The 12,750-nt window shown below is 42.9% G+C and overlaps 1 protein-coding gene across 1 annotated transcript in view; it reads right to left on the bottom strand.

Annotated features, from left to right (window-relative positions):
• Positions 1-12,750, bottom strand: part of KIF1A (kinesin family member 1A) — a 128,729-nt gene that overhangs the window by 96,252 nt on the left and 19,727 nt on the right. The window contains exons 2-3 of the mRNA XM_015426810.1: positions 3,508-3,584; positions 439-618 (exon numbers count right to left, since the gene is read on the bottom strand). Coding sequence (XP_015282296.1) covers positions 439-618; positions 3,508-3,584 — 257 coding nt within the window. The remainder of the gene's footprint in view (positions 1-438; positions 619-3,507; positions 3,585-12,750) is intronic.

Genomic DNA, 12,750 nt, shown 5'->3' with positions numbered 1-12,750 from the left:
CTTCTTCTTCTTCTTTTATACACACAAATACTGACAATTCACTGAGCTAGTGAATGGCTGTTTCTATTCAGCAAACTATATCAGCTCAAAGGCCTCTATGCCGTTTCAGCACTTCTTGTTGGGACCAGCCTTCCTCTTCATTCCCTGCTCTCCATCTGTGTAGCTTGGTCACATTTCATAAATGGTTCCTGACTTTCTATATGGTGATAACTGCCTCTAACTCACCACATACTAGGTGGCACCACATCATTCCCTTCCACCAATGAGCCACTGACTTCCATGCCCATTTTCACCCACCAACTTAACTACTTCAACCACTTCCTCTCTTTCATGCAGCTATTACAGGCATGATCCTGTTTCCATACTTTACCTTTCTTTCATCCCAAAGACATCGTTCTTGGCCCTGCATGTATACTGCCAGTTTCTTGTCACAATTACCTGGGGAATGATGCCTTGTTGGTCCTTCTCCTGCCTGCCCATCATCGTATAGGACTTGCCAGCCCCAGTTTGGCCATAAGCAAAGATGCAGACATTATAACCTTCAAAAGCATGCTGCAGCATCTCCTCTCCAATATCCTGGTATACCTGCTTTTGAGAGGCATAGTTGATATCTTCAGGCTATAAAGAAAAAAGAAAATGGGGAAGAAAATAAGGAAAGAAGGTGAGGAACAGAGGATGAAAGAAAACCATACATCTTCTCCCCTTCCATAATACTATCTTCAACTGGAGACTATTCTAAAAGCACCATGAATATATACATGAAGCTATCGTATACTGAGTTCAACCATTGGACTACTAAGTTCAGTATTGTCTGCTCTGACTGGTAGCTGCTCAAATGGAGGTCTTTCACATTACCTACTACCTGATCCTTTTAGCTGTAGATGCCGGGGATTGAATTTGGGATTTTCTGCATACAGAGCAGGCATTCTACCAGAGACCCACAGCCCCTTACTGCTATTTCACATCCAATCAGAACTGTCTTTCCTCTACTGTTAAAGCAAGAAAAGTGATACCGGGGTTGGAGCACATCTGTGAGAAAATACCAGGGATCTGGGGGATTTTCAGTTTAGAAAATTACAATTATAGGAAAACTGAAGAGAGGTTTATAAAATTATGCGTATATGACGTATAAAAATTATGTTGAAGATACATAGTTTTCCCCCCTCCTCTCTTGTAACACTAGAACTTGGGGGCACCCAATAAAATTGATAGGTAGTAGAGTCAGGAGGACAAACAAAATAAAATACTTATTTTATACAACATGTAATCAACTTGTGGAATGCACTGCTGCAAGATATAATGAGACCCATTTGTGCAGGTGATTTACACAAATGCATGGAAACAAGTAACTCCATCAATGGCTATTTTTTTAAAAATATTGTTTTTATTTCATAAAACATGTCCAACACCAACACCACCCATGTGCAACTTCCAGGCATTAGAGACATAAATAAAATTCCATACAGTATTATATCACAATCAATCTCAGTACAACTCTATTACTCTATTAACCTTCCATCTTAATCTTACAATCAAATTAATCTCTCAATTTCCTATTAACTGACTAATCACCCCAAATTTTTTAAACTTCCCGCCATCCTTCTAAACCAGTCCTCCTCTTGGTCTTTAACCTTTAACCCATTCATTCTATGTATCTTCATTGTAAGATACTCTAAAATTATTATATTATTCATTTTTCCCCTCCAATGATTAATCGTCAGTTCCTCAGCTTCTTTCCAATTCCTTGCAATCACTTGTCTTGCTGCTACTAACATCAAATTTATCCATTTACATTCCTCTTTTAACTGTAACCCTATACCATCCAAACTAATAAGTGCCATTGCTTTAGATATCTAGAATATCCCATCAATGGCTATTAATTTGTATCGATAAATGGAATTTAGCACTACTCTTAATATCAGTTGATAGAGGGGGGAAACAACAGGGATTGGTTTGGGGTGCTATGTTGCCCGGCTCCCCTGACCTTTGGGACAACAGCCCGCTCCCTCCTTACCTGAGAGGTGGGAAAGGGAAGCCCCAATGATGGAGCAAGGCGGGTAGGAGGAGCCTCGGCCGGGTGAGGGCAGCAACTCCCAGGGCAGCCGAAGCAATTGGGGGGGCACCCCATAGGAGCCCAGCTTGGCGCAGACCCCACCCAGCTGCTTGTGAGGGCTGGAAGGGAGACACACACCATGGCAAGAGTCCAACCAGGTGCCGGGAGACACAGAGCGGCAGACATTCAGGGGGATACCAACCCCACTCTTCTCAGCTGCTTGAGGGGAGGCAAGCGGGGGGAAATTGAGGGGGAGCAGGGGGGCTGAAGAAAGAGCACAGTGGGATGGCATGAACTACCCCTTGAAGAGAAAGGTGTGGTGGGTGGACTCAGCTGGGGCAGAGACAGGGAAGATGGAGGGGGAAATACCCCAATCACCAGGTGGCATGGCAGAAGAAGGGAGGTGTGGGAAGGAGCAGGCGGAAGGGCAGAGGGTCCTTATTGGGTGTGGAGAAAGGGGAGGAGTGGAGCAACCTCCCTTTCAATGAAAGGGCCAGGGAGGAAGAAGGCTGGAGGGTTCCTTGTTGCTGGAACCAGCCAGTCAGGCTGATGGAGCAGTACGTGAGACAGAATACCTCCTGAGCCCATTCTGAGGCTGAGGAAGCTTCCTTGGGAGGAGCTGAAAGCATGGCAGAGGGCAAGGCACCTGGACAGGCACAGGGCAGGCCTTACAGGAGGAGATTATTATGTCCCTGTCAGAAGGCTTCAAGTATGCAAGTCTGCTTTCCTTATACTGCAGCCATGTGGACTGTGTTCTGATGAGGCAAGACATTGGTGTGAAACAGTTCACCACATGGTGTAACTATTTTCAGCCAAAACTACCCAAAAGTGGCTCTGGCTCCATGAATATTACTGGAAGCACATGGTCTGCACAGTTGAGAGTGTTGCATAGAACAGCTTCCATAGAGCTCCATGATAAGGTACCACCTGTTTGCATGTGTAAAGCTCATAAAGCAATGCCTAAGCAAGGGTTCGGATTATGGCCAATTTTCACCAGGCAGGAAGTATTTAATCAGTTCCCATCTAACTTGTGAATCAAAGAACAGCAATATGGAAATGGTCAGGAGGTAGCAACCCAAGGATAGTAACTGCAGATAAGGCAGTGAGAGAGGAGCTCCCCTTCAGCACACCATCCCCTGGTCCTGAGCTTCCCTCCTCCATTTTGAGACAGTGACAGTATTCACTGCCAGTGGCAAACTGAACTATAGGGGGTAACTAGGATTTGCTAGATGCTGATCAGCTGAGTCACTCTCTCCCTGCAATTCGCCCATGAATGGCTCAAAAAATTTCCTTTGAAATAATACATTGGACAATTTCCTTGAATTATTTTCACCAGACATTCATTCAGCAGTATCTCAAAGTAGATTAAAAATTAAAATTCAGGTCTAATCTGTTCAGTGATTCCCCCCCCCTCAGAAAATATACCCCATTCTTATGAGGTGATGTTCACTTACAGTTGTATGAGACCAATAGGAATAGTCAAAGCTGAAACTTTTGGGCGTCTCCTTGGGCTGCTTTGGATTAATGATAGCTAGGAAGGAACAGGAAAAACATTTTGATGTAGCAATAAAACATTCACATAACACATTCAGTTGTTGCAATCCTGGTGCTGTGACCATGAATATGGAATGAATATACTACATTCAATCTTCCCAATATACCCAACTCCATTACTTTAGAAAGGGGCAACGTGTGGATTTTCCATCTCAGTACGCATGTACCAGATCCCAGATTAATTTGGAGTCTGGAATGCATGCTAGAATATATGTGTACTGCCCCTTTCAGAAGGAACATCAATTGTGTGTCTTGAAAGGACTGCATGTGGCATGTTGGTTTGTCAAGTATGCATGGTCACCCATAATGCATGAAAACAACTACAAAGAATCTTCAAAATATAGCTCAGCTGTGAATTGTAGACAGAGGTCTTTGCTTTTGGTCTTAAAAATACACCTGTCAAACAAAGGCTGAGATGCTAGGGATTGCCTCCTTCCAGCACCCAAATAGACGAACACTCATCAATTTAGTATATTCAGCAATCATATGATTTGTAACAGTCCAAAGATGAATTTATTAGGTCCCCAGGTTTGGTCAGGGTGCATCACACAGAGTATTTCTATAACATGTCAACGGACCAATGCATCTCCGGTTTAGCAGAAAAGAATCAGGTGCCAAGTTTAAAATGCAGATATCTGAGGAAAATACTATAACACAAAACCAGGGGCTTCTTTTATCCTTGCAGTCTTGTGTTTTTTATGAAAACAGAGCTCTGCTGTAAAGGGGCTTCACAACATCGTTACAAAACAACATATTTATGGAGTTGGGGGTGAAAGATGAAACAACCCTACAACACACAGATTCAGTGATGAAGTTCTCAAACTATCATTTTTTCCCCATTTTCTTTTCATCATAAGGACAGATATAAGCCGAGTATTGGACCACTAATCCTAAAATGTCCTCTACAGCTACTAATAGTTCCCATTGTTATTAAATGGTTGTGATTTTGTGGGTTTTTTTAAGGCTTTGGTTGTCTTTGGATCAAGCCATACTCTCTCTTTAGGTAAGTGAAGGTATGTGCATTCTGGCATTACAGAACATTAATAAACCATTGCACATATATACAGACTCAACAGTAATCAGTACAACCAACATATTCATACCTTGCAACATTTAACAGAAAAAATGGGTTTGCATAAGTAAGTAGACTACTTAATATAAGCAGCCCAGTCCTAAGCAGACTTGGGTAACTTTAGGCCCATTGGGCTGTATCCTAACAGTTTTCCCACTGACAGAAGAGGGAGAAAGGGCACTCTCATCCAGTTCCCTTCCTCACTCCAGTACCCTCCTGCATAGTTCCTTGTCTATTTGGAACCAATGATCCCTGTATCAGTACAAGATACATAATTCAGAAATAACAGTATTAAAACAACCTGCAGGAGAACTTTAAAATAAAGTCCAAAGAGATCACTGCCTTTCAAAACACCCACAGGGCAATCACCTTGAGGAACCAAAAGCTATTTACAAGTCCTCCAAAACTACAAGGGAGACGTAGTTCTAATTTCCCCTGGAAAACTATTTCTCAGCACTGGAGTGGTCAACAGTTGGAAAATTAGTTACAATATTTATATCCCATCTTTTGTTTTCAAAATAAACACGTCTGTTACACACACACACACACACACAGAGAGTCAGAGGATACATATACCTTGCTAACATTTCTGCAAACAATGACAAGATAGCACAAAAGTACAAGTAGCCTGTCAGATTAAAGATAGTAATATAATCCTAGGGCCATTTCTTGGTCTGGAGTTTTTATGCTCCCTGTCTCATTTCACCTCCTTTGACCAAGACATTGCTTCTGAAACCTTTTTTGAAGAAATTGTTTCCTATCTCTAACACACACACACACACACACATATATACACACACACACATACACTGTTCAGCATTTTAATTATCCTGCTTGTAGTTAGTTGCCTTGTATGATACAAAATGATATAATCATTTTAAATTTAAAAAGAAATGACTAAACCATAATAGAGGTCCTTCAGACATATCTTGGCAACATGGGAATCATTTCAACATGGTCAATTCCATAACCAACAGACATGCTTGTGAATACTGCAACCATATGGGCAGGGCCAGCTGTATGGATCTGTATGATGCCAGTTCTGTTAGACAGATGCTGGGTGATCAGCCCCACCCACACAGTCATATTATTTACACATATGACCCTATCACACCACACATGAGAAGGCTAGTGTATTTATTTTACTTAAATAATTTATATGTCACTTTTCCACATTCAAAAGTGCCTATATAAAATTAACAAAACATGTTTTAAATCATAATTTAAGCAATACAAAAAATTAATTAAAACATCACTTAAAATAATAGCTTCAAAACAATTGTAACAACTTACCATGAATACATGACCAAATGGCATCCAGAACAGATGGGTGTTACAACACTTACAGAAGGCAGAGAAGAAAAAGCAGTTCCCCCTGAAATTTACAGTCTCAAAATGTAATAGAAGCTACAATCTTTAGATTATAGACCTGGTGGCTGGGGCTCTCTGTTAACTTTGTTTTTCTACAGCACTTTGATGTTGGTTCTTTGAAATATTAATATCATTAACTGGTGGCTTCACCTATGTCCATTGTTCTGTTTCTCTGTGATGTTTGCCACCTTGCAAAGAGGTATATCTATGAAGGACAGTTACCACATTTCTACCTAGTAACTTCCATTTACAGCAACAATGTAAAGTAACTATGGGGCTGGTTTTTGCTAGTAAATAAGAAGCTAATAAATAAGATTACCCAGGAAAATGCTGAGGATCTTTTCAGGTAGATAGAGATTGACCATTCAGAACAAACTAAAGAAAGAAAAGTAGAGAGAAGCCCTTCACGGGAACTTGCCTAGTTCATTAAAATCCAGAAAGAATTCAAGATTGCCCAAAATAAAATCCCGGGATTTTCCACACATGTGTCCCCCCCACCCTTTAGATGCTATTGGGAAGTGTGTATTTCTCCTACTTCCCCACAGCATGGTGTTACTTTTGCATACCTCCTAAATTTCCCCAGCTTTGCTGTGTTTTTGCCAAATCTGTTTTGGCACAGGGCTTTTCCACATACTTGACTTACTCCTGCATTTTCTTGGCAGCTGATCCACAAGCACTAGAATTGGTTCAGGCGTAGTTCTTCTGTGTGTCTGCCTTCACTCTTCACAATTGTGGAGTCCGTTTATTTTCTCATGTAAGTATCTTAAATAATCAGCCTTTCAAGGAAGGGTGCTGTCATCATGGGTGGTGTCATGGGTGGCACATGCACCCCCCCTTTTTTAAAAAGGCACTAAAATATCAATATACCAGTGTATCATTGTAGTGGCAAATGTAGCAGGTTCTCTGAGTTCACAGCTTTCATTTTAACAAAAAGTAAGTCTTTAGCTCTTTCCTTTGCAGAGATATGCCTTTTCCTTTTACCACACTGAGGGAAGGATCTAGAGGCTACTTTAAAAAAGGAAAGAAAGCTGGTGACTCAGAGAACATGCTTCACCTATCACAACAACATTATGGGCTTTCCCACATTCCCATTTCCTCACTTGTGTGTTCCTTTTGCTTTGGGGTTGTTGTTTTTCCTGTTTCACGTGTGTTTTGTTCTCTCTAGTGGTTGATTCTATATTACACAGCTTTATGTCCAGCATAAAAACCTGTGGTTTAAATCTGCAGGGAGATATGCCAGACATATAGCACTGTAATACTGAATCAGCCACTAGTTGGGACAAAACAAGCACAGAAAAGAAAAAAACCCTGAAGTAATCGCAACACACAAGCAAAAAAAAATAGAATGTGGAAATGCCCTATATCAATATTTAGATATTTTAGTGCCCTCTTTTAAAATAAAGCAAAACCACTGGTCTTGTCATGGAAAGGACCCATGGTTTGCCGGACGTCCTGGTATCGGACAACGGGCCCCAATTCACCTCAGGGGAGTTTGAAAAATTCTTGTCTGATAATGTTATCAAACATGTAACGTCTGCTCCGTTCCATCCGGCCACAAATGGGCAAGCCGAACGGATGGTTCGGACGACGAAGGAGGCTCTGAAGAAGTTGGGTCCCGGGGACAGAAGCTAGCCTCTTTCCTGTTGCAGCAACATATTACACCCTGCACCGCAACTGGAAGGAGCCCGGCTGAGCTTCTGATGGGACGCAGGCTAACAACTCTGTTAGACAGGCTACATCCAGACCTGACTGAAAGTAGACCCCCCCCAGATCAGAGGTCCAAGAATTGCCACGCACTTTCAAACAGGGAGACAAAGTGTTCATGCGCAATTATGCTGAGGGTCACTTATGGCTTCCCGCCATAATCAGTGACAATCTGGGTACCTGTATGTATGTGGCGCAGCTTGCCAACGGCAGGAAACTGCGGCACCACGTAGATCAGCTTAGGCAGAGGTGGGCTGACTCCAGTCTCGAGGCCAGCACCGAACCTAACTTGATCCTTCACCCAGAAGGCAAGCAGCGAGGGCCTCCAGACACGGAGGTGAGTGTTGCGGAGCCCCCCTTAGAAACAGAGTATGGGCTTAATCCCACTCTGGACAGTGACCCATCGGTAACCAGCCAGCCTGACTCACTGGGCAGTGAGCCACCCAGGGCTCCTGCGGTCGTTCCACCGCCAGAACCTACACGGCGGTCAAGTCGAACAAGGCATGCCCCCCCCCATCTGAAAGACTACATTTGTCAGGGTATTGTTCCATCTTAGGGGGGAGGAATTGTCGTGTATTAACTCCATCTAAAACCATATTAAGCTCGAGACCTCAGCCGGATTCTCATCTGGAACAACACCACTGGCTGAAGCATAATCTGTAACCAATGAAATGTAAGAGTCTGTGCTGGATGGAAGATAAATGATTGGGTGTTATCTCTGTAACCTGATTGGATGTTAACTATGTGAGGGCGTGGCTACACCAGCCCGGGAGAGTTTAAAAGGAGCTATGCTCCACTGTTGTGTGTTGTCGTGTCGTCTGATGCTGTGTGATCTTTGGAAGTTCTCGTTCTCAATAAAGCTAATTCACTTTGTTACTTACTTCGTTGTTGAGTTGCATACTTAACATGCATCAGTTAATTGGATTAGCAACAGACACGGCTATGATGAGTCTGTCACACGTCAGAAACAGCAAATGGCTATGTGTCCTTAATTTCAGCCACTTATCCTTAATCTCTTGGTGGGAAACTATCATGACTCATAGAAGTTCTCAACAACTAGCTAACAGCCCAAGTCTCAAAGAAGGCCTGTAACTCTGCAAAATATTACTACTCCTCTCTCTCTGACATGTGAACACACACAAAGACAATGTGGTAAAGTAATGAGAGAAATGTTATACCACATGTCTAACGCTATGGATTAATTCACCTCACTTTCTCAATATGCCACTTTTGTTCTATGATCTGGTCTCAGTGGGGATGATTTTGGACAAGACACAACGTTTGTACTGATGACACTTCAGTTTTGGATACTAAAAACATTAGCTAGGCCAAACAATCTAGAGCAGATACAATTCACTAGCTCACAATGTGGTAATGGGAAAGTGCCTACAGCCAGTTCAAATGACCAAGTAAATTGAAATTGACTTATAAAGCAGCAATATTGTAGAGAGTTCAATGAAACAGTGCAGAATCTCAGATGTGTACTTCAGAATACTTTGTGATGTTACAAAAGATGCCATGGTAGTACAATCATCAGAAGAAGTTGTGCAGTAGCTTGAGGCAGAAAAATTGTCCAGCTAGTTTTGGCAGTCCCACAAACTCACATGAACTATTTTTTCTTTGTTAAGAGACAACCGTTTCTGAGTCAAGCTGAGTGGAAGAAACACATCATCCAAATAGGCTACATCTTAACTACATGTCAGGCATCTAGAGATCAGTACACATATTTTCCTTGTCCAAAATGAATAAGGCAACAAGCAATGGATTAAAACTGATGGAGACTTCTTGACTCTCTGGCAGACTATTATAGTTTTCAAGCATATGGATCCAGGTCCAATCTCCACCATCTCCATTTAAAGGATCTTGAGAAGCATAGCTGGGAAAGCTGTTGGCAGAGTTCAGGAAACAATCCAATCCATGCTTTGGAGTTTGCTTTCAATGAATTTACTGCAACAGGATTTTTGCAAAGACAATAACTGACTAGAGGCCACTAATACAAGAGAGGCCTTCAGAGCACAAGCAGTAAAACATACAAACACTTAGCAGAGAGAGAAACAACAAGAGGTAGGTTGAACTGCAAGAGAAAAACATTCGATAAATCCTAAACACTAGAGAATGCTCCATGGGTCCCCCTAGGGTACCGGTGGACTAAACTACTCTATCAGCAGTATTTACAATAATTAGATTCTTTAGCAGGTTGACCCTTATCCAACAAAAGCAAGGTAGGAATACAGTGGAACAATCTGAGAACCACTGCGGTGTAGAGGATAGAATGCTGGGCCATAGGACAGGAGATATCCAGATTCCAATCACCACCCCTGTATAAAACTCATTGTGTGATTTTGTATCAGTCACTGTCTCCTTTTCTAATCTATGCAAATGTACTTGCGGGCAAATCTGCGATTCTGCACCATATTTCCTCTGAGGTCGAGAATGTTACTATGGTAATTGAAGAACTGAGGTAGGCTTCCTCTGTCATCTCCTTTAATTGTTTATTGCATTTTAAAATAACAGCATCACAGAAGAGAGAAGCTCAAAAACAGAATAATGGTAAGCCTAAGAATAACAGTTACATAATTTTAGGCGTCATTCTCAGAATAAGAAGTCAGTGTTGAGTGGAAAATGAAATTCTTAACAGGCAACTGATGTGCCATGAAAATTATAGCAATTTAATCACACAGGCTTCTCTGTGCCAACAGTTAATAGTTCTTTAGGTTATACAGAAAAAAGAAATCATGAGAGAGAATACAAAATAAAGGAAGGCTTGCAAAACCCTTCAAAATTTGAGACTTAAAGCCATTTGTGGTGACAGGAAAACAGTCCAGTTTACCATACTGTATCCAGTAACTAAGAAACAGTTTGCCATAGAAGAAGAGTATTGCAACACAAAATGACTGCCATTTGCCCCGGAGTGTGCTGTACTAGGGATGTGCAATGAAAAAATATTCCGTATTATTTGGATTCAAGGTTTAAAAACCCAGATATATTCAGTATACCCAAATATATTCAGTATACCCAAATATTCCCAAATGCCAAAATCAGTATTGTACTGGTTTTTGGGAAACACTCAGGAATCCTGAATATATTTCAGCTCCATTATACCCTATGGGGCCATGATAGTCAATCACAAATCTCTTAGTGTATGTTCAATGGGCTGGAGGGATAGGATTTTAGGTAGGGGTACCAAATCTGCAGTGTAACTGCTGGAGCTTCTCCCCAAAAGAACCCCCAGGTTTCAACAAGATTGGACCATGGGGTCCAATTCTATGGACACCCAAAGAAGGTGCCCCCATAAAAAGAGCAAGGCAATACAAGCCCAGCAGAATGTCCCAGAGAATCTTTGCAGTTGAAAGGGAAGGGGGGGCATTTTTGTAAGACCAGCAGCAGAACCAGTGCAATGTGCCCAACAGAACCAGTGCCACTGTGGCAGTGCCAAAACCCAAAAGGACCTAGATCTGAGAAGCTCTGAAGTAAGGGGAGCTATTTCTGCAAGGACAGTAGAACCAGTGCAATGTACTAGTGCCCAGCAGCAGAACCCAATGCCAGGCCAGCTCAACAAAACCAATGTCAAGCACAGAATCCAAGCAAGGGGGGGGTTGCAAGACAGCAGAATCAGTGTAGTAGTGGCTGCCCGGCAGCAGAACCCAGTGCCATTGTGGCAAATGGCAGCTCAACAGTACTGGGCTTCTATGTATTGGACTGGCCTTGGTTCAGGTGGGCTTGCAAAAGTCCCTGCCTATCCTGCACTTCTGATTGTTCTGCTAGGCTTCTACTGCCCTTGTTTCTGTAAAAAATAAATCAAAAAACCCTCCTGGGATTCTCTGGTGTGACATTGGTTAGTTCTGTTGCTGCCACACTGGCACTGGGTTCTGCTGCTGGGCACTAGTACATTGCACTGGTTCTGTTATCCTTGCAGAAATACCCCCCCCCAGCTTCTACTGTAGATATTCTCAAATATGACCTTAGTCCTGTTGGGTTTTGGCACTGCCACAGAGGCATTGGGTTCTGCTGGGCACATTGCACTGCTTCTGCTGCTGGCCTTGCAAACATGCCCTCCTCCACACACCGGGCAGGGCTGCCAATCCTTAGGTGGGGCCTAGAGTCCTCCCAGAATTACAATTGATCTCCAAACTGCAAAGATCAGTTTCCCTGGAGGAAATGGCAGCTTCAGTCGGAGAATTCTATGGCACTACATCCCTACTGAGATGCCTCCTCTCCCCAAACTCTGCCCTCTTCAGGAAGCAATTTTCTCCAGGCCAGTTTGGCCAGGGATCCTGGAGGGTTTTTTCCCATCTTCTGGGCATGGAGCCAGAGTCACTGGTGGTGTGGCGGAAGGTATTTGTGAATTTCCTACATTATGCAGGGAGCTGGACTAGATGACCCTAGATGTCTCTTCCAACTCTACGATTCTATCAGCCCCACATCTCCAGAAATTTATTAAACTGGAATTGGCAACTATAATGGTGGGGCTACTACAGCTCTCCAGAGGCTATGGGTCTAACCCAATATGCATGTTTCCACAGCTCCCAGAAATTTTTCAGATTTAATTACCTGGTGTATGGAGACCTGATTTGGATCAGTACATGGTGCAAGGGTGGGTTAAGCCACCCCCTTCCCCCAACAGGGAAAACAGCAGTTTCTGGGAGCCCTTTCAGGTTTGGAAAATGGCACAGGGATGAGCTTATAGTCAGCTTCCCTCATATGATGGTCTCAATGCAAATCAGCCCCCTCCAGCACTGGATAATTAAGTCTGAAAAAAGCTGGGCACTGCAGAAACATGTATATCTGGCTAGACCCTCAGGCTCTCTTTCACACCACTCACATTCCTACACTGTTCTCTGCACAGAACAGGATTCCTATTTGGCAGTTGATGGCAAGACATCTCCCGCTACCCACCTCCACTGCCTGCCACTGCTCAGCTGGGCAGCAGGAAGAAGCGGGCCAGTTAAACAGGGGGCATGATGGGTGTCCCTGCATGACGATGCAGTTTCTGGCA

The sequence above is a fragment of the Gekko japonicus genome, unplaced genomic scaffold (assembly GCF_001447785.1).
Source record: "Gekko japonicus isolate JY-2015 unplaced genomic scaffold, Gekko_japonicus_V1.1 scaffold14, whole genome shotgun sequence".
In the NCBI taxonomy this organism is placed as follows: domain Eukaryota; kingdom Metazoa; phylum Chordata; class Lepidosauria; order Squamata; family Gekkonidae; genus Gekko; species Gekko japonicus.
This window is presented reverse-complemented; position numbering and strand designations above follow the sequence as displayed.